The following is a 22,859-nucleotide window of genomic DNA, read 5'->3' on the forward strand; positions in this document are numbered from 1 at the left end:
AAATACCATTGTAACTGTTGCAGGGGGCCAAAAAAGCCTCTCCTAATTGAGAGGTACACACGTACCTAAAAACCTATTTTAACATACTATTTGGCTGAAACAATGAGGATCAATATTTTTATTTCATTCTGAAGTATCCCATCTGAAGCTAATGAGTGGCCCAGATCTGGCCACTCACTACAAACCTTTCTGGAAGCCCCCTCCTGCCGTTTTTATTGTTATTATTTCTCACGCAACGTACAAAAAAAAAAGAAACACGACATCCAGTCAAGTTTAAACCACATAAAGTATTCTTCAAAATCCCCCAGTCCTCTTACAGCAAACCCCTGAAGACAAAGAGTGTTCAGCTCGGATCCATTACGTTAATGGTGCATCGCCGGGTCACACGTCGAGCACTCTGTTTCCACCTTTAAAAGCAGGTCAGACATTTGAAATCCCATGACAGAATGGGGAATCTCTGGATCTGCTGGAGGTGACTACCAGAGTGGAGCAAAGGAGGGGGGCCCTGATAAGATCGCAAGGAATTTAAACACGAGTATTTTTCCCCCTTCAAAGCCTCCATCTTTCAGTCTGACAGTAACTGTAAACATCATTCCTGCACACAGCATTATGAGATGTGCTACTCTGCATTCCTTTAGCACTTTAAAAAACATGCAAAAGACTCCAAAATAGTGTCAGTTTATACATTCAAAGGGCATAGCACTTGCATAAAAAGTTATATCTTACGTGCTCTTTGTCTAAGGAACTTTTCTCTCATTGCTTTTTCTTTTATTGCAAAAAATATCCTGTTTGTGTTTCATTCCATTTTTGTAATTTTAACAAAAACTAGACACTGAAATAGCACTTTCTCATTCAATGATGACTTTTGCAGATGCAACCCTATCAACTTTGCAGTAAAATCACCAGATTTGTGAACTCTCAGAGGCCTTTGTGGTGATATAGAAAGCTCTGAGAGATGTTGCAACAGTTTTGTTTTTAAAGAGATGACCTTAAAAGCAGACCTCACACTCCTGAGTTTGTATATCAAAATGCATACCTTGGCAGTATGCGGAGAAGGGAATGTACGCTATGTTGAACCACCTTCTACCTGCAGCATTCATCTTTCAAAGACTGTCATACTCAGTGGGTATATAGTCAAAAATATTGTTAAACTGAGACACATGAAGGTATTTCTGTAATAAACACAAACTTTTTTTTAAATACAGTCCTCATTTTATTAAAAGAGGCCAAATAAAACTCACATTTTATTTACAAAAGGAGACAATAAATATCTTAATAATAGTCATAAAATTATTTTTTGCTTAGATTTGTTTAAAAAAAACATAAATGTGTCATGTTGTTAGTAGCAACTCATACAAAAAGACCTGCCAGGGGTCAGGTAAATACAAACTACTGGTGAAAAAACCTGGAGTTTGTTGTCGGTGAGAAGCAAAGAGTTTTCCCTTTTTATGATTCAGACATGAAATCTGGCTGAAAGGATTCTCTGAATCCTGTCATCTCAGTATTGGAGAAGAAGCTTTAATCATCAGATGGAGGTTTATAAAATAATGTAGGATAATGCACAGATTTCCTGTCTGTGGATGATTGGTATGCTTTTTTTCCAAAAGCATCTTCAAGTGAGCAAAAGAAAAGAAGAGCTGAGTTTAAGGTCAAAGTTGAAATTAACTGAACACAGACAATCAGCCCAGGTAAAGATAAACACAAGAGGTAGAGGAAGTCATTGTCGGCCCCAAAAGGCTGGCAAGCTCTCAGTTTAAGAATAAAAGGAATCCATATCTGAAACAGTTTTAACACATGTGACGAAGAGCTAATAGAAACAGACAAAAGGGATTAACAACCTTCCCCACGTGTGTTGAAGCTGGAAGACAGTGTGGAATTACGCTGTTTTTTCTGTTTGTACTGTTTTCTTTCAGTGTTTAAACAAGACTAAAATCACAACGGGTGTTGGACTCGTCAAAGCACGTTGCGTTTCAGCTGAATCGCAGGCTGCATGGAAATGTCATGAAGATCTCACTGGGGACTGCGAGGTTTCAGCGCATTCCAGGAGCCACAAGTGACTTTTAGGGATGAAAGACATATGGAAAGAACGTAGAGGACAAGAGACTTGTAAAATATTGCACTCAAAGCTACACAGTTATCCCGGCAGCGCGGTGTCACCTGCCGCCTCTCTCCGTTTCATCTCCATGGTGTCTAATTCCAGTGGAAAGTATGGGATCCGCGTTGTCAGGGGCAACACAAACAAAAACCGACAGGTATTCCAATAAATCTCTAGTTGGCTGATTTTTATAACATTGCGTCAGCTCCTGCTTCAGCTCCCATTGTCAAAAAGAAAGTATGCCTTCAGCTTGCAGTTCAAACGTGGCTGAGGACAGCAGCGACACGAGTTCTCTCAGAGGTCCTTGAGTTTATCCAGTATAAATAACATGACAGAAACATTAGCACAATGACATCAACCCAGGAGAATCCAAGAGTCAGGAAATATTCAGTCATCCTGAAATACAAAAATAAAACATCTTTGACTTTTTGTTCTTTTAGTTTGTCTTTCTTTTACAGAAGCAGAGTCTTTAAGGTGATTCTTTTAAGAAGCTTGAGATTTTCAGTTTCTGTTTCCTCCTGTGAGGACATCTAGTGCTTTCCCAACTGCCCCTTCAGTTCCTCTTGGGGTGGGTTTTTAATCGCCGAGCCCTTCGTGTCCGCTTAGTTACTGTGGTGAAACGGAACTCCTCCAACGGGTCCACTCGACCCTTAGGCTGGCGCTTCATGAAGTGGACTTCCTGTTGCCTCTGCGTGGTGCGTGAGCCTTTCTTGGGTCGGCCCTTCCGGTTGAAGCCAAGGTACCATCCTTTGTACTTGGCCGACACAAGAGCCGTGTAGTTGTTCTCCAGGAATTCCTCGACAAAGACACACTCTTGCCTCCTTCCATCAGGCTGAAGAACAGAAAATGGACAACATCAATAACACAGAAACACCAAATATTTTTCAATTATGCCTATTTTAGCATCAGCTAAAACTGATTAACTTTGTGAGCACAAAGTTAATCAGGTAAAGATGCTTGCTTTGACAGTGTTTTTTTGTTCTTTTCCAAAAATTTCCAATGATGTTTTTGGGTTGTGTTGAATCAATATCTCTTCTCTCTATAAAATTGTGTTGAATGGTTAGCCATACTAGTTAGCATCAGCTGTAACTTATTTTATTCCTTGAGATTATACCAAATAAATGTGACTATTGCTACAATATGACTGTATAACAGTTTTTCAACTGCTGTTCATTCTAACATGTGTATTGCTAGCCTTCTAGGAAGGAACTTGCTGTTATGGGGAAACTACTGGAGACAGACTCATGGAGTGGTGTGACACAAGTCCATACCTCATGAAAAAAACACAATAATTATGTCAGATTTGCATAACCACTGCATGGCTTGCTAATTTAAAGTATTCTGATGGCATAGCTATTAGCGATAAAAGCGCTGATCCATGTCCGTGCTCATCAGAAAAATAATGCTGGTCAGAATTGGAGCAAAATTTATTTCTACCTCTACATTATCAAAATATTATTATTTAATGCTATTATCTGGATTTTTATCTGATTTAAATTGAGAAAAACCTAAGTCATTTGTGTAAGTTTAAGAAAAATATGTGAGGGCAATTTCAGTGCTTTGGATTATTAAGAGGACAACAATATTCTATTTACCTTACGGTAATTATATTCCTAAATTTGAGAAGGTAACCTTGAAACAATTAAATGTGAAAATTAAACACTTTTCCATTATTGATATGGCCAGTAATCACCAGACCGAACACTAAAAATACATTTCAAAACTAAACTAAAAACTCACATCTTTTTCCACCATTTCTAGAAAACATGAATACACTTTCATTTGAGTTAGGTAAAAATCAGAGGAAATGCTTTGATGAAATGAGAGTAATCTTCTATCTGTTGTTTTCTGTCAGGCTCTGAAATACATCTATCAAAAAACTTTCATCTAATAAGGTTTCTTACATTAAATTCTTGAAATGGCATAAAGCGAAAGAAAAAAAAAACTTTTTAAAGAGAACTGCAATTGGCTTAAATTGCTAACTGCTTGCCTTTCTTGATTGGTTCATCTCTAAATATTACCGTGACAATTGATTAGGACCACTCATGACAAGAATCTTATTCTATATATGAGTAAGTTTGAGCTAAAATGGAATAATTTTGTGTTTTTGTCATAGTTTATTTTTATTACCGCATTTACAGTATAAAAAACAAAATTTCAGTTTCCCCCAAACAGCAGCTGAAAATAACAGTTTAGTTGAAATGTCAACAGCCATGTTTGCATCTGTGACCTTATTTCTTTGCCATTTGTTGGACAAATGCATACCTCAGTTTTCTGAGGTTTTATTGGGCATAATGCCATCGAATAGAAATCTGTCAGATGGCACCAACAAAACCTTTATTGAACCTTAATTAAAATACATTTAAATTAGCTTTGACAATAAACACAGATCCTGATAAATATTTGGGCAAACTTTACGTAAAAAAAAAAACTTCAAAATTTCCCTGAGAGTGCAAGAGTTTGCTCACAGTGGAGATCCGTTATTGATGATATATCTACATGAAACTATCAGGTCATTTTAAAACATACAGCTTATGCACATCAGAAATGCAAACACCAGAGGATTACAGATACAAAAATTACCTGGCAGACAGCAGATTGAAATATTACATAAGAATCACTGCATTAACAATTTGATTTTTTGCTAATGTTGTTAAGAATCTATAAATGACAATTTAAAAGTTTATGATGGGAGGAGGAATTTAACTCAGAATATTTGCTTTACATCATAAAATTATAGCTCCACTCCATGCTTATTTGTATTGAAAAGGTTTTATAGTGAGTTATAAATGTGTCATAAAATCAAATATTAGTTTAATGGAATAATGTACATTAAGTAAAGATGATAACTTTACTTTGTCTTTTCAGGCAAAAATACTGGGTTCATAATGTCTATTCCTTCAGACAATGGTTTGCATTCCAGCATATCCTGAGGTAAATGTGTAAATAAATATAACTGTAACTATAAAATATAACTATTACTATTACTATGAAAAAGCAGTTTATCCTACTTTCATTTTCAAAAAAAAAAGAAAAACTCATCCCATTTACATCTATAGAAAAAGGGAGCTAAATATACAAGCAGTCTGAGTTATTAATGGAACCAAACTATGTGTCTCTGAGGATAACAAACTTTTTCAACTATTTTTACAAATCTAAGTGGTTCTCTGTGGTCACATGCAGTCATCTTGCATTTGTGGCCACCTGGTGTGACTAAGTGATAGAATTGCAACAAAATTCCTCTTAAGAGACCATTAGTCCCTCGATGCATTGTGGTGATTCCAGTAGGTAATTGACTGATCGAGTGTCAAAGGAGTTGGCCGATTACGTAATGGAAGAATAGCTTTGAGTTATCAAAGGGGTTTTGTTCGCTTGTGCAAAAAACACAAGGAGAAAAACGATATGAGGTCCTACTAAATTCAAATAGGATTAAAAGCCAGGTCTAAAATACAGGTTCTAATATTAAGGTGTTGCCAAATTAATCTTTTGAAAATATTCCAACATAAATAAACTCAGCCATACTCACCCTTCCCACAATTTTGCCCTTGTCGTTCATGCAAATATAATGTTCACTTTCTTTTCCTTTTATTCGAACGTGACTTCCGAATGTTTCCGTCTCCACAACAAGAAGGGCTGGAAAAGAAAAGACACAGCAGACTTAGTAAGAGTCACTGAATTGTCTTCTAGCACAAACTTTCTTCCTGTACATTTCTTCTCGCAAGACAAAAGGCACCTTTACATGCATTGTATATTTTTCTTAAATGTAGCTTCCAAATATTGAGCGATTCAGTTAAAAATGCACAACGGCTAATTCTTTGTTTATTATAAAAAAAAGTCTCTAAGATTCCAAGCATTAGTAGGAATCTACTCTTGGTAAAAATACCAAAACTATTTTAACTAAGTAGCTCTGGCAAAAATAATGACCAGTCAAACCAACAGGTCTCTGTCATGACTTGACATGGCAATAATGCGCTCTAAAGATGTATCCTGACGGCTCCTTTATTCTTCCGAGCCCCCGACACCCCGCTCCTGCTCCCATCCAACATGCTCACCCCTGCAAGGTCACCTTTGTCTGCACTCGCCCTCAGACCAGCAAAGAAATCTGCCAAACGTTTGTGGAGCAGTCATGTGCCCCTCAGGATTAGGTTTCAAGTTCCCTTTAGTTTGTGCTCACTCAATCAAAAAGTTAAGATGATCCATTTGTTTAACACACAGGGCCATTCAGTAGCGCTCAAGGGAGCAGGGGAAGAATAGTGGAAGGGAATGGGATGGGCAGAAGTAACTCCCACTCTAAAATCAAACCTTGAGAGAAAAGGTGGGAAGTAGGTGACCTCTCTGAAAAGTTTGGGAGGGGACAGCAATTCCCTCTCCTGTGGGAGAGGGAATCTAATTGGTTTTACAATTAGATAGATTAGTTTGGATCTCTTGAGCTGCACTTAAAAAAAAAGCAAAATCCAATCCGACCGGTTCACATATTTATAGAATAGTTTTCAACCTTTTCTTTCCTCTCTTTTTGCAAATTCAATGTCTGTAACCCATCCAACCTTGTTAACCTAAGGTTTGGATTCTAAGCATATCAGTGAGAGTGTCATTATCATAATAAAATTGAAATATTTTGGCTTTGTACTTGTCCTTATCCAGTCCAAAGGACCCCAAAGCGCTTCACACTACAATCATTCACCCATTCCAAGTTACTGAATAGTAGCCCCAGCTGCCCTGGGGCAGGTCTGACAGAAGCGAGGTTGCCTTGCACCAGCGCCACTAGACTCTCTGTCCCCCACCAGCAGGCAGGGTGGGTAAGTGTCTTGGCTAAGGACACAATGAATGAGGCGGGCGGAATGGAGATCGAACCATCAACCCCCCAATTGTGGGGCAAACTCCTATTACAATCGCCATTTCCCCTTTTATAAACTTTATTGTCATCAGTAGCACTAACTAAGTGTTACATAATCACAATCTTAATCCAAACATGTTTAGAAAATGATCATAAACATACACTGACAACCAGATGTGTGTTTCTGTTTGTAAAATAAAACCCTTCAATTATTTGGATGATGACTTCACAATAGCTAATCTCTTACTCAATTTGAAGCATCTTATTACATAAAAAAATAAGACCCATAATGTTGTATATAGTAATAAATATATTTTAAGAAGGATAGCCAACTGTAGTTTATTCTGTTGTGTTATAATCTGAGAAGGCTGAGTTATATAGGACATTTCCTTTCTTTTCTTCTTTTTCCTGTTTGAGTAATCCCAATATTTTGTACTCTATTCTTTGGATTTTTCCTGACTGATTTTGTGAAGTGAGTGCTGATATGTGTACATCATGAAGAAAATGCAGGCAAAATAGATCGTTTAACATCCTCCCTTGGTAAGAGATTGCAAAACACAAGAAACTGCTTTTATTTTTATTTTTGAATAGCATTTTGAGTGGGAGTTTTGTTCCATTTTCCTAAGGATGTCAAGCTAAAATTAGACAAATTTGAGTGGAGTCTGATCAAAACGTGAGAAACAAATGCTGAGCAGACTGCATGACTGTGAGTGAAAGAAAATATTAATCTCTTTTTGGACAATTTTTTACGCTTTTGGTGATTTGCAATAATATGAAAAATGGTAGTTACAGCCATATGTTGACCTCAATAGATACGTTTGTCTAAAAAGTCAAACAGAAATTGTGTTTTTATTCCACATTGCAGCATTTATCAATTAGACTCGTGTTTTTACATTACACTGCCCACTTTTAGAGGACAACAGATATCAGTTACAACGGACAGATCTGGAAGAGGTGTGTTTTGGTATTTTAAAAGTAACACATATGATATATTAGTACCTGTGATGGATTATAATTCTTGCACGTCAGATGTACAAGTATCAGATCTGAAGTCAAAGGTCTGCAACCAAGTTTGGTATGTCTGTTTTTTTTTCTTGTTTTTTTTCTGGGCCTTTTGCCGCCAGACTACAATCTTTCAAAGTGAACATTGCTAGTGAGTGCAAAGGAGTTCACAGGTGCCAGGTACTGCAGCTGGATGGGGAGGAGGTGGTGAGGGACGGGGAGGAGGGGGAGAGAATTGGCAAAGGCTCATGGGAAAAATTGGATCTGCTTCCACTCAAGCTCTAACAAGCAGTGAGGAAACTTCGCCTGCGCGCATCTGCAATGAACACACTGACTCAGAGGCATTCAAGACCGGCAATTTTGGAGCTGTGAGTCAGCTGTTATGAGAAAAAAATATCTGCAGGGAAGCGCGGCACAGGCTACATCAAAGAGTGCTTTACTGACCATCAATTTAGCCATCCGCCATATTTGATCTGCAGTAATGAAAAAGCATGTGCAGAGCTAAGTGGTGAGATTTAAGGTGGATAATTCATTTCAGACCAAAATCCTGCAGCGGCATTTTTTGTGGTTATGTTTAAATGCTTAACATTTTCAAGTATAAAAGATCTATCAGCTCTATTGCTTAAATAACCAATACTCAACCTTCACCTTAAAGAGGCAAAGAGCAACTTTTTCTCATGAAAGAAATATCACATTCACCAAAACATTGATGGAAAAAACTGAACAAAGATCAACACCTTCTGGGCGAGATATCAAGAAAAAAACAACAACAGATATTTTCCAGTGATGCAACTAACCAACTTTTCTTGGTTTTATTTGAAGTCCAACCAGCCATTTTTTTCTAGGTCAGTAACAGATAAAAGACAAAATGTATGCTATATGTTCCTTTACAGAATGAGTGCTTTTGAATCCAACATAGTATGATGGCTTTATAAGATCATTAACATCTATGCATTTAAGCAAATTTCTTTAACCATTATCTGATTTTTCTGTTACACTCCAGGAGGTGAATCAAGTAGAAGCAGCTTATTGATGAGCATATAGACTGAAAATTATTGATGTTAGTTTAGATTAATGTAATAAACATTAAGAGAAATTAAGATTTTTTCAGCATAGATCTGCAAATCACTGATCAGAGCCAATATCTGTCTGATTGATTTGGTGCATCATAGATATTTGCCATCAGAGAGATCCTCAGCAAGATTGGTTGTTTCAACAGGTTTTCATCCATCCTTATTCACTAATGTCTGTCTTCCAAAACCAACTCCTCCTGCACTAGGCAAACAGAAAACAACCTCAGAAAAATGAAGAGCAAACAGCCTAAAGGGTTGGAGTTAAGAAGGAGTTTCTAGAAGCACCAAAACTTTTATTTTAGCTGGATTTGCGATCTCAGACTAGCTAAAGTGTCAAGTGAGATGCACAGAAATTCTCCCATACCATACTTGCCCCCATCATCTCCGTTGGCATTGATTTTCTTCCCCAGGATCTGGACGTGTTTGCCCGTGGTCCTGCTGTAGAGCTGGTAGATCCGGACCTGCTTCCGGCTCAAGTCATCCGGGTTCCTCGTGTGGTTTTCAATGTAAAACCTGAAATCGGCAGTGCTCTGCTGCGATTCCTGCACAAGAGGAAATGTACAACGAGACTGTCAAAACACAGATGATGATAGTAATATGTGCTGTTGGTTTTATGGGCTCTATGTCAAAAGAAAATTGCTTTAGGGTGTAAAAACCAAGATAACATAAAAATTTGTAGCTGCAGAGATTTATTGTTTCTCCCCTTTAAGGTGGCACATTTTATTTGCCATGCATTTACAAGAAGCTAACCACATTAGCACACACACTAATGGAGAGTATGTTTGAGTAAACCTCCAACAGAACAAGTGCAAAGCCTGCAGAGAAGCCTTGTTTGTGAGCACTGGGGCACAGTATATAGTGTCCCTCAGGCAGTATTGAGAAACCTGTACTTCATTTCCACAAGCAACCAAGCCACTAGCAATTATACACCTGAAGCATCCAGACCTGTTGCACTATCATCAAACAAATATCTGCCCGCAGGCCAAATAGGGTCCATAAATTAGAAAATGCAGCAGGCGGAGGAGCAAGGAAGAAAGAAGCACCTTAAACCACAAAGACTCTCTTGTTGGAGATTTTTTTTTTTATCAAATTGCAAAAATCTCCCTTCTGCCTCTCACCATCTTGATGTTTCTGAGTTACCTAAGACCTGACATAAAGATGTGGAAAAATATTTGGCAGCATGTCAGAAAAGCAACTGTGACCCAACATGTGGAAGAGAGAGAGGAAACGTATACTTTCAGAAGCCCTGGAATCTCGGTTCATGCCGTGATCCCATCTCCCCAGCTGTATATGGTGTGGTAATTGCACAGTAATGGCTTTTTATGTGGCTGATCTCAGGTGGCTAATTATATACAGATTACATACTCAGAGTGCTTGTTGATTTAACTTCAGTGAATTGATGACACGTAGCAAAAACACAAGGTGAAACATTAACCTCCGGAGAACAAATCCTTTACATCAGACAGGAAACACAAACAACTTCGTCAAATCCAAATGCAAACTTGTTAAGGCTCCTGATGTCCTTCGTTCTCATTCAGAGGTTTTCTTATCTCTAAAATGCCTTGTTTAAGCTTTGACATACACATTCTACCACAAATAAAACCTCAAGAACAACCATTCTTAAAATTTAAAAAACAACGTATTTGAAAGTATAATATTGATTTTGACAAATATAAAAATTGCGTCTTACAGCGACCATTGTCTTCTGTGTTTTAGTTTCTTTGAAATCACTTGGATACAAACAACAATTGGACAGAATGTGACAACAACAGCCTCAACAAGAAAAACCCAAACTCTACCCTGCACTAAAGATTCACATTTTGCACATGTTTGGACTTGGACCGAAACGATAAATCTGGATATAAATAAATGTTTCCAAACAGAACGTCATGCTCGGTAAAGCTACAACAGCCACAACGGCTAGACAAATGAGGGGAGAAGGTGTCACTACTGCAGCAGCCAAAGATGTTGCATTCCAATTTCGACTGAGACATGTTTCCAACTGCAAGCACTTCATGCCAAAACTCTCCACAAATATGTTCAAAGCTGTTCATCAGCGTGATCTGTTGTCAAACATGAACCTCAAAGCTGAGGAGTGAAAAAAGAGTTACCACACAACAAAACATAGCTTCGCTGAGCTGCTGAGGGATTTATCCCAAATCTTCCCCTCTCTAAACAAATACAAAGGTGTGCTCGGTAGACAGTTGGATTTCATCTCAATGGACAGGCAAGCCTAAGCACATGGCTGAGGTGAATGCTCGCGACGATGTGATAGTTTTTATCACACCGTCTCCTTCCTGCAAAGACGCAGCATGAAAACGGATATTGTCTCCACATCAAAAAGTCTGGCCGTAGCCTTCACGGAGGAAGCTCAGTTGTTGCATCCATCTAAGATATGCAATGCTATCTACAGAACACACACACACACACACACACCGGCAGGTACTGAAGCACACTCTCATGCTGGTGATCCCCTCACTTCCAACTGTGGTTCATCTCCTATGTTTCCCTTCATAAAATTATAAACATCAGTTTGACCAGAAATATTCATGAACTACAGAAAGATACTTAGAGATCAACAATGAGAATGACCTTCTGCCTTTTTCCAATACCAAAAAATAACTAGAGTGCATATTATTTTTATCCATGATACAATATGTTTAAGCAATCAAAAAGTACGCTGATATCCTATTAGAACCTAAAACTGAGTCAAATTGTGCATGAGTTCTTGTGTTTCTTTCTTTATATTATTTTCTTTATGAGAATACTCAAATTTGAACATGCAATAAAACAATCAAGAGGAAAAAAAAAATTCTAGATGTAAAACGGGCAAGAATTTTATTCATCAAATATTTGCTGCGTTTTTTTATTTTATACTTTGTTAAATTTGTGTTTTTATGAGTTCCACGCTATTTCTTTTACTTAACAAATTTAGTATCTTTAAAACGAGAAAAGCATGGATTTTTATTTAAAACATTCAAAAACGACACACAATGAACTGATAAATAATTGAATACGGGAAAGGTGGGGGAAAGGGGCTGCGGCTGAATCAAAGCCAACGCACTCAATTAGCTGAGTGGATGTCTGCAAATCGTTATGGTTCAAAGTAAGACGAAACTAGTAAAAACAAGGCAACAAACGCCAAACGAGTCATCTGTTCAAACTGCAAATTTCAACCCCAGGCACCTACATGTTTACAACCCAGCTGTTGCTGTGAATTAGTGAAAAATGCTACTTGAATCCCCAACTGCAAACAAGAACGTTAAATATTTACGATTTTTATAATTAAACCTATTATAAAAGGCTCGCTTTTGTGATTTTGAATGCAAACAGATTACATTCAGTCAAGTTATTGATATATACTAACTTAATAAAAATGTTTGGGTTTTTTTCCACATCTGTGTTGATTCTAATTTGTAGCGTTTTATATCATAGTAAACGCCCTGAAAGTAGCACATGGCAATTCTTCTATCATGACTCATATAAAACAAAAGCTGCACATAAACACGCAAAAAGAATATAAGAGGAGAGTAAACGTACCTGCAGCTGGAAGTAGAAAACCAGAAAGTGTAAACACCTAGGAGGAGAGAAGTGGGAGTGAATCACACGGGCAATTACATGGAAAATAAACGCAGCCTACCTGGATGACAGCAATGCACAAATATGAAGTTTTTGGCGACTTCTATTGGTAAGAATGCATGGGTTTATGCAAAAAAAAAAAAAAAAAAAAATTAAAAAAAGCAAAGAGAGATGTGGAGCGCTTACAGGTAGAGGAACCTCGAAGGCAGCACGGACATCTTGGCTTTCAGAAAGACGGCTCAAATACACCTGCTTCCACACACTCAGAGCCCCGGGAAAGGTTGGCGGGATCGCCTCCTTCTCTGTCTCTCTCTGGCTTTCGCTCCGCTGCGCGTCTTTTTACGCACACAACTCCGGCGGTAAGCAGGAGACTGAATCCCAATGTAAGGATATATGCAGCAGGAAAGGCACGGAGTACAACATTGGGCGCTTCCTTGTTGGGGGAGCTATCCCAAAGATTAACTTCTCAGATCAGGTCCTCGGAGTATCAAAAGTTCACCTTAAACTGGAGCCAAGTTGCGACGTCTCAAAAAATCCCCCTTACTTAAAAAAATATCCTTTGAGCTTCTGCTCCTCCAGAGATCACAGACTCTTCATCTTGGTCCGTACCTGTGGGGGATTTCTACACCTTGCAAGGCACATTTTATTCTAACATTGTATGAATGTTAGAAAAAAAAAATCAAATAAAGCGGTCCTCAAAAGACAAGTCAAGCAGATAAACTTATCCAGGTGAAATTAAAATAATAATAAAAATATCGCAGTGACAGTAAAAGTCGTAGATCCCTGGAGAGGCTGATGATAGCGCAGCGCTGCCTGCCTGCCTGTCAGCGGTGTTTGTGCGTCTGCGGCTGGAGATTTGGGCACAGAGAGGCTTTTTTGTTGTTGGTGGGTGGAAACATGTCAGCGGTTTGCACCTGATAGGGTAATCGCAGAGAGACCATCAGCTTTAGAGATTTTTTTTTTCTCCTGGTGGGCAAAGCGCAAGGAGATGGTTATACTTCTTTTTTTTCAGTAGGATCTTTTTTCTTTACAAACTTTTAAAAAAAGAAGAAATTAGACCTTAACAAAGTCAACACTGTCAACGATGCGTGATAATCTAATTTAAAGAAGGTGAGTTTTAGCTACTTAATTATGCAAATTGTGTACTTTTAAAAAAAAAGTAATTAATGGGTATGGATATAATTCCCTTTATTTCTGACACCAGCAGTAGTTTTAATTAACTTGATTGTTGAGGTACCTTTGCTCTTCCAGGAACAGAAACTTGCCCTGTATCTCTCCTTTCTGTGCGCTCTTTAAATCGGTGTGGGTTTGTGGATTGGACCTGCTCCCCCCAGACACCATTCAAATGCATTTTTTTTTCTCTCTTCAATTATGCGCCATAACTTAACCGACATTTAAATAAAAGAGAGGTGCGAATGTGTTTACGAGTGCTACAGAGCTGGCAACGTTGAAGTGAGGCTGCAATTTAAACAACAACAAAAAAGAGAGAGAGAGAGAAACAGCTTTGTGGTTCGGTTTTATTGTCCCATTAAAACTGGATCCTCGGGATTCCTTATGCATTGACATTTAAAATGATTCTAAATGGTTACATATACTTCCCATGAGTGGGGATTTCAAAGGGTCTTCTTCTGCTGGTTTGGTGGGAAATTAAGAGAAAAGCCCCAGCTACTGATTTACATGACATGTTAAAAAATACATCACAAAAACTTGAAAAAATGAATGAATATTACTGATAAGGTCAAGCTGAGATGATAAAATGAATCTGAGATTTTTTTTTTCTCTGCAGGTAAGTGTGATCCTGTCTGCAATGCACTGTAATAATCCCTGTAACACAACTGAACACAGCTAATTTAGTCTCTCTGCCCCTAGTAGGGAAACCACAGAAAGTGCAGTAAATAGTAATTATTCAAAAGGTTATTTGAATGATGGTTGCACAAATATCAGGTTGTTAGTGTTTGATCAAATCCAGCTTACATTAGTTGCTGCTCACCCCTCACAAAGGTTTCTCTACACATAAAAATACACCTGAGGAGTGATTTGCAGGCAGGATGATTAGAAGCAATCAGCAGAGGGTCTGAATCACTAGTCATCTCTTCAATGCATGTTTGGGACAAATTTCTCCAACCACAACTAAAGAATAACAGAGAGAACAGCGGAAGCTATTTGAGGTGATCACATGTGAGTCAGAGGAAGGAGAAGAGGGACCCAGATGCGGGGGAAAAAAATGTTTTCCCTCCTGGTAAAAATGTGTAAGATGCCTTAAAATAAACATATATTTTCTTTTAGCAGAATCTCACACTAAAATGATAGAAATTAAATTTATTGGTACCCCTGCTGTTTAATCAGGGGTATAAAAAGGGCTGTTCTGTCTCCCTTTTGAGACAGAACAGCAATTTGCAATTCTAAGAATTCTAAGAATTGTAAATCTAAGGTATGCCTTGGATACAATATTTTGTAGGATGCTATATCAAGTGGCATGTGTGTCAGGTCTTCTTGTTATAATATATTTGGCCAGTTAAAATTAGTCTAAAAGGCCTTGAAAGGAGGCCCAAAGAGAAGTATTAGGAGAGGCTGGGCTCAGTACATTAGACTTCAGCAACGTTCAGCAATAGTATAACAACTGCATAGTTTCCTAATTTTAGTCTGCATAATTGGAACACATAGAGAGAAAGGTAAAATATTCTTGTTGATGTGATCTTTAGACTGTCCAGAGTCCTTATATACTCTCTGCTGAGCAGCTCAGCCCAAAGGTTTTCTACAGGATTTCTATGGACTCAGATGGAGATGGAAGAAAGTTGATTTTTGTGTCTGTTTAATCATTTCAATATAAATCTGTCCTCCTGTATTAGACTCCCCTAAAAGGTCCAGTGATGATCTATTTACATTTTTCTGGTAGTCTAACAAGGTTGTCAGTGGTTTTTGAAAGAGAAACAGCCCACACCACCACAGAACCTCCACTGTATTTAAAACACTTGACAGAAAGTATCAGGTGCTTTTGCATGTATTTATCTTTTGTTTTGTCCCAGATATTCCAGATACTCTCATCTGACCAAACCATCCAGTTCCAGTAAAAACCTGAGCAATGTTTGTTATTGTAGGACTTAAAGGAATTTTTTGGGCGTCACTCCCCAACAACCAGTTGGCATTTACAGTTGTCAGGGAAACCTTATGACACTATGATGCCCCTCTTATTTTTTAGCCTACTGGCCTAAAGTGGCTGAAGAAAATTGTCTCTGCATCATGTCATAATTGTACTAAATTTGTAGAAAGTTCTGGATTACTATTTAGAAGTTCCTAGAAATAAATAATTATTTTAAAAAAACTAATGTATGCATTAAATAGATGCTTGAGTTACATTTATTTTAGAGGGTTGCTTATTGGTAACAATAACTGTGCTTTTTTGTATTTGTATTTTTTTTAACTGCTAAATTCTCAGATACTCAGATATACTCAGATGAAACATCAACTTATTTTTTCAGTGTAGAACTATGCTACTGCCAAAATAGATCCATGTATTCTGTGGCTCTTTGCATGTTTTCTGGTGGTACCAATGTGAAGCTCATAAGAGAAGAGAAGCATGATTTTTACATTCTTTTTAAAACTTGCTTTTATCATTTTATCAGTCTTCAGAGATTGGGGAATAGCTACTGGATGCAAGCCAAGTGTCTGATGGTTCTGGCATTCACTCCTCTGCTGTAATAGTTGCTTTGGCAGCTGACCAATCAGGAGCCAGAGCTAGGGGTTTATTCCAAAGACATGAAATAAGATTTAGAGAAAAGGAAGCAAAGCAAATATGTTTCTGACCTTCTTGCTGATCCTTATTTGAGTCATTGGATTCCTGATCAAAACTTTACTTGTTTTTTATCTTTTCCTGTTAGACTGTCTGAAAAAACCTGACTAGGCAAAGAGAGACTGAAGTAACGGACAAATTCAAAATACAGGTGTATCTTGGTGAATTATATTATCAAAAAGTATGTTTAATTAAATCATTTAATAAAATATGTGAAACTTGTACATGATATAGATTTATTGAATACAGACTGAGCTTTTTAGTTTTCTGTTAATTGTGATGCTAAGGGAAACACAATATTTAGTTTCTCTGAAAGTTACAACACCTATTCTCTACCTCAAGCATCTTGGACTTTACCTCTTCACTCGTCCTCCAGTCATTAGGGCATTGATTTCTGAATGAAATGAAAAATGTTCTTCTATCTGAAAAGGGGACTTTGGACACTTCTATGTGTAATGGCTCTCAAAGCTTTGACTGCAGTCCATAAATCTCCTCCAAATGTATCAGTGGGCTTTGCTTCATGATCCTTTCAAAGGTGCAATTATCCTCATTACATATGCAACGTTTTATCTTTTCTCCAATCTGTTTTTTCCTTAATATGCGTGAATACATTTTGCTGTCTTTGACAGTGACCTTTTGTGGTTTATGTTTCTTAAGGAGGTTGTCAAAGACTGTCTAATGGACAAATCACTAACATGGATTTAAACAGCATTCATTTATTTTAATTTCCATTCTAAATATTCACATTTTATGAGAAACTGAATTTTACAATCAAAATTAACAGAAGTGATGTTTTAAAACTATTACCTTGGGTGTAAAAAAATCTATGAAATCTACACTTTTCTTTTTGAATTATTTATTCAAATTGATAGAATCAGTCATGTCATTTTGAATTCTTTGTTGCCACACATAAACAATAAGTTATATTTCTTTGATAAGAATATTCCTATTAATTTTACTGTACTAATAAAACTCAACCTTTGTTGAGGCCTCAGGAAATAGGTCTTATTTGGGAGAAATTACCCTTTAAATTGAAAAAACCTGGTTATATTTATTTTCACACTGCCAGTTTGGAAACAAACCTGCTTCCCGAATTTAATTGAAACAGAGGGAAAAGAGGAAGATGAAGAAACCTGATAAATCAGGGAGAATCAATCATATCCTGGATGGAGAAGCATAACAAGAAAGGGCTTTGTGAATGAGGAGCTGTTTCAGTCCAGTTCTTGAGGATTGGAGGAGGGTGGGGTTGGGTATGCGGGGAAGAATTGGGATAAGGTTACCCACACAGATTAGCCGACAAGAGCGAGGGAGTGAGGAAAACTAGCAAGAAAGTTAGAAGTCTTAGTTTACCTGGCTCGCTTTGCTACCCAGCCAATGAAAGTGCTTTTAAATTACCTGAAAGCGATTCGCCTTCACTGATTCTTTTTAATTTCTCTTACAAAAAGCAAATTTGAGCCAGAACTGCAACGTGGCGAATGATGTTACTCCCAGAGCCCTTTCAAGCCTTTGAATTTGAACCGCTTCCGTGCACTTATGCGTGTCTGTCTGCAGCGGCGGGACTGTGGGAATGTCACCGGGGATATCTCATTGAAGCTAAAGGAGGAGGCATCTGAGGGCGGGCGAGCGCTCAGCAGTTCAAAGGACCCTAGCAGGCATTTAGGGCTTGACAAAAGAACTTGGCAGATCAGTAAGTGAAGCCCAATGTACTACATTAGTGTCAGGACCCCCTCTGCGTCCCTCCCACTTTGCACTTTCATCTCTGACACGGACATATTGACTCAAAGAAGAGGAGGGGGTGTCAGGGTCGGGGAGGGAGGGCTCGGTGGCTGCGGTGTGTGTCCCATTCAATTCCCAAGGTGAAGCGACTGATGCGGAGGGGTCACCACCCAGAAGCCTCTCTTTTTTAACAAGAAGTCACAGCTCGACAAGCATGTGAGACTTAAATGGAACGACCCTCTTCCTCTCATCTCCCTCAAAATCAACCTCACCCCTCTTGTGTAGGCCGGCCCCACCCCGCCGCTTCAAACGCACACTCAGACACCCCTTTTTCACACCGCTGATCATGTCCTTCTGCCAGCTACCCGAAGTCAAACGGCTAACATGGATCCAGGTCGTGATGGGGTCGCAACACCTCGGCTTTATGGAGGGTGACGGAGAAAGGAGCCAGAGATGGGAGGGAGGGAGCTACCTCAGAGACCCTTCAAAGATCACCTGAAGAAAGAGGGAGGAGGCGGAAAGAAGCAGGAAGTGTTTTTAATTTGTCCCCCCTGTCACACATTGTTTGCACGGAGTCATTAGCGCTCAGTTAGGTTTGCCTTGAAGGGAGGAGACCAGAGGATGAAAATTAAAGCCCTGCTCCTCAACAAATCATCCGAACACCAGAGTACACGTCAAGCATACTAATGTTTCCATTAGCTCCAGTTGCCTGTTTGACATTAATGCTGATCTGCTCCATCTCGGTCCAACAGGGAGTCTACAGTTGTCTGAAAACATAAACAAAAGTTTCGGCTCCCTTGTTGCTAGTTGCAAACATGTGCAATAACTTAATGTGACTGCTTGCGTTTTGAAGACCTCACTAAAACTATTCATTCTTGGACAAAATCCCTGGCCGTTGCTAAGCGCAGAAGAAGGTGCCAAAATGTGTCACAGTGTTACAACTGAATAACAATCAGCCCAAAGACCTCATGTGTTCCAAAATTCTGGCCCACATCTGACAGATAAATGTCAACTCCCTTGGTCAAGAAGAGGTAATCGAAGAAAAAAAAAAAAGTCCTGTTGCTGTGTGCAGACGTGTCAAACAAGACGAGTGCTTTAATAGTATAATAAGCCTTCAGAAATGGGTGGATTAGTGGTGAAATTTTGGGAAGTGGAATGATGTAAGTGTTTTTTGTCAGCTCTTTTTCCCCCTTACTTGAATGACCCTGTAATTGTTTTCTTGGATGACCGTGATTACCAAATTAAGGGGCTTGTTGTTTGTAATGTGGCATGAAATTACTGTGAGAGTCACAAACTGGCCAGAATACTTGAGTCATTCACACAAAACATTATTATTATCTGACAGTTATTGAAAACACTCAGACACTCTATTCTTGGTGGATGTTCATGGGCGCCATCAATGAGGCGAAGGTTCAAAGTAAATTAAAAATTAGCAAGAAAACAGCTTTGAAAAGGCGATGCTTCAGAATCAAAAGAAGCCCACCAGGAGCGTGACCTGAGCCCACCCGTTGAATTTGATGAGGACTTTGATTTCTAGGTCATTACCTCCATGTTAGGGGTGAGAAATACTGAGTGGGTGTTCAAAACAGGAACCTGTCAGGTTAACTTTTATCTGATTGCTGAGCTGTCTGAAGAGCTGCTCCTCTGGTGCAAACTCAAACGGTATGGGTCTTAAAAGCAAGGTGAAGAACAGGACACTTCTTGACCAAAACCAACAATTAAAATTATCAAATGATACTTTGGCTACTTTCATGACAGGCAAGGCATGGAAAAATCCTTCACTAAAATTCTGCATAAAACAATGTGGCTAATATAGCTAATTACAATAGTTAAAAAATCGTATTGTTCTGAGGTAGCTTACAGTCTAATTGCTTACTTCAAAAAAAATGAAGGTCTTTAATGTGCCGCTTGAATTGAGCATAGCTAGAAATCCAAACAAATAAGCGTTTTTATCTTTGTTTTTTCAGTGTAAACCTTTGTAACACATGCAATATTACTGACTGTTGTGTGCTGTGTTGCACGCCATCCTGTTTTTGGTAGAACATGCAATATTAGCAACATGCATAAAATCAGTTGATGCTGCAAGTTGTCTGCTACCTGGAGTACAATTTCTGACCACCAGAGGGCAGTCTTTCAGATTTCAGGTCTGATTTAACCAGAATTCCGGAAGGACTGAAGTAACATACACTTAAGACCTCCCTGCCCCCCCATCTCAAAAGTTGAAATACCAAATACACTTTAATACTCACCCTTCAGAGCACCTTAGCATTACCACAGGAGCTAACATCTGCAATGAGGGCCAAGGAAAATAAATGTGGCTCCTGGATTGGATGCTTTGCAAACACCAACCAATAATGTATCAAGTAGATAATTCAACTTCCAAAGTTGCATTTTCTCTCAAATATTTTAGATATGCTCTAAGAAAAAAATCGACTAATAGATACATTTTATGCAAATAATGTGGAGTTATGTTTGACAAAACAGGGAATTTGTGAATATTGAACCTTGCAGGTCAATTTAATTCAAGAGATTGCATATACTATATAATATAGCATGTTCTTCAGTAGAAAAAGTGAAGTCAGTCTGTTCCATACATTTCATTTGGAAAAACAAAGACACTTCCTTCCATGTGTGACGTGATGGAAAAACCAAAGGAAATCAGTAAAATATCAAAAGAATTGGAAAATTTCTGATTTATCATCAAGTAAAATTTCTCCATGCCTGAAAGTGTCACTTTCATCTGGGGATGTCTAGTCATCACACCATTTAGAACAGAAACAGGTACACTGTCTCAGAGAAGAATGTCTATTGCTATAAAACATGCTTATTACAGATTTACTGTAGTAAATTGTTCTTTGCAAATGCACGTGGGGACAAAGATCTTAATTTTGAGAGACGTGCCTGGAGGTATGGCAAAAGTAAAATTGAAGTGTTTAGCCACAGTGACTATTGGTACATTTGGAGGAAAAAATAAGAAGCTTGGAATCCTGGGAAAAACATCCCAACTGCAACGTACAGGAGAGGTGACATTATGCTGTGTGTTTTGCTGTAAGATGGACCAACACACTTCACAAAACAGATGTTATTACAAGGAAAGGATATTTCACAATGGGTCTTCCAAATGGACAATGACCCTAATCATCCCAATTATCATTTAAGGACAGTCAAGTCAAATACTAGAGGAATCTATTTAACCTGCTGACCTTAAAGATAGTAAACGGCCAATCTCAGAGCTGTAATTATTATCCTTGGCGCTGATTGGCTGTCCCCCTAGACAGGAAATAAGGATAACTGTTTATGATAGGTTCTGTGATAGAGCTAAAATATCTTCCACTGCATGGATTAATAGATATTAAGGTATATTTCATATTTTAACTTACAAAAAACAGTTATCTATTTTAGAGCTGTCTCAAGTATTTGCAGATTTAAACTATTTATGAGTGTAGCTGTGATGTCTAATAAAAATCTGATGTATTATGGATTTTAATCTGAACTTAAACCTAAGGTGTCAATTTTAAAAATGAGTGCCAGAGCCTCTCCCATTTCAGCTGAAACTGCTCACTGTCCTGCACTGACTGAAGTGCAGTTGCAGCCTTACGTCTGTTCCCGGTCAAGAAAGAACCTTGAGCAGTGGAGGAGCTGCTACGCTAGCCTGAACCTGCAGTTCCACTCATCCTAATCGCTGAGCCCAATCCATTCCCCTGTCTAGCACCTCTTCAGAGGCCGCTCGCTCCTTTGTTCTGACAATACACAAACGACCATTCAAATGGAGGCACTCTGTAATCAGTGAAATACTAGCCTCTGGGCTTTGTAGAATACAAAAAAAGGGAGGGAAAGAGAGAGCTACATGGAAAGAAAGGAGAGGGAAAAAATCCATCCATGACCAATCAACTCTAACTACCTGTCTGGCTTTTTAACTGCAGATGTTATTTGGGAAAGGGGGAAAAATGTGCCAGTTCCAGATGTAAGATGTACAAAGGCAAGGCAGGCTGGTACCTCCACCCACTGACATAAAAATAAAGGCTGGACCCTTCCACACCCAGGCATGTTTGATATGCCTGATGTTTTTTCTTTTGCCCACGTGGTTTCTGTCAAATAAATATGTGATGTATTACATCACCTCCAAGCCAAATGAGAGATAAAATGGAATCTGACAGAAGTAGCCTAGTCTCACTCTCAAAATAACCCAAGGCTATGCTAAACATTTCAACTGGGAAAATAATGACTCTCAGAAATATAATAGGTTTGTAGATTATATTAAATTATTCTTGTTGGAATTTGAGCATTTAATTCTGAATTTTTTGGACAATTTAATTTGAAAAACAAATCTGAAATTAATTTGCTATATTTGTACATTAATGCAATGAGAGTGGCTTTACTTCAAATACTAGCTCTAAGCTAATAACAATTTAGAAAGCCAAGTTGACTTGGCAAATATACTGTAGTTTTGGACTGAAGGAGGAACCCACAGTACAAGGAGAGAGCCCATAGATGTATTGGGAGAACATGGAAACTCTACGCCAATTCGAGATTTGAACCCAGGTCCTTCTGCTGTAAGCTAGCACTGCACCACCATGCATTTAAATTGTGGGGGAGATTAAATGCATGGTGGAAGCAGGGCAGTTGTAGCATTATGCTCTGGGGATGCTTTAGAATGAAAAGGAAAGATGATTGGCATTGATGGAAAGATGGACCAAGATATATTAAAGATTGAACAGTTTAAAAAAAATGGATGTTTTTTGTTTCTCTTAAAATGCACACAATTACACA

The 22,859-nt window shown here is 38.4% G+C and overlaps 1 protein-coding gene across 2 annotated transcripts; it reads right to left on the reverse strand.

The window, feature by feature from the left end:
• Nucleotides 1-1,231: 1,231 nt before the first annotated feature.
• Nucleotides 1,232-22,811, reverse strand: fgf24 (fibroblast growth factor 24). Of its 2 annotated transcripts, none has more exons than XM_032554758.1 (5): nt 12,770-22,811; nt 12,545-12,581; nt 9,378-9,546; nt 5,622-5,728; nt 1,232-2,927 (listed from the first exon to the last, which is right to left on the reverse strand). In XM_032554758.1, exons 1-5 carry the CDS (start codon nt 12,799-12,801, stop codon nt 2,649-2,651), a joined length of 624 nt encoding a protein of 207 aa, XP_032410649.1. In that variant the 5' UTR covers nt 12,802-22,811; the 3' UTR covers nt 1,232-2,648. The 2 variants fall into 2 exon arrangements, with proteins under 2 accessions (XP_032410649.1, XP_032410648.1); XM_032554757.1 differs by having other exon boundaries at nt 9,369-9,546; nt 12,770-22,316.
• Between the last annotated feature and the right edge of the window lie 48 nt (nt 22,812-22,859).

This window comes from Xiphophorus hellerii, chromosome 23 (genome assembly GCF_003331165.1).
Source record: "Xiphophorus hellerii strain 12219 chromosome 23, Xiphophorus_hellerii-4.1, whole genome shotgun sequence".
NCBI classification, from domain to species: domain Eukaryota; kingdom Metazoa; phylum Chordata; class Actinopteri; order Cyprinodontiformes; family Poeciliidae; genus Xiphophorus; species Xiphophorus hellerii.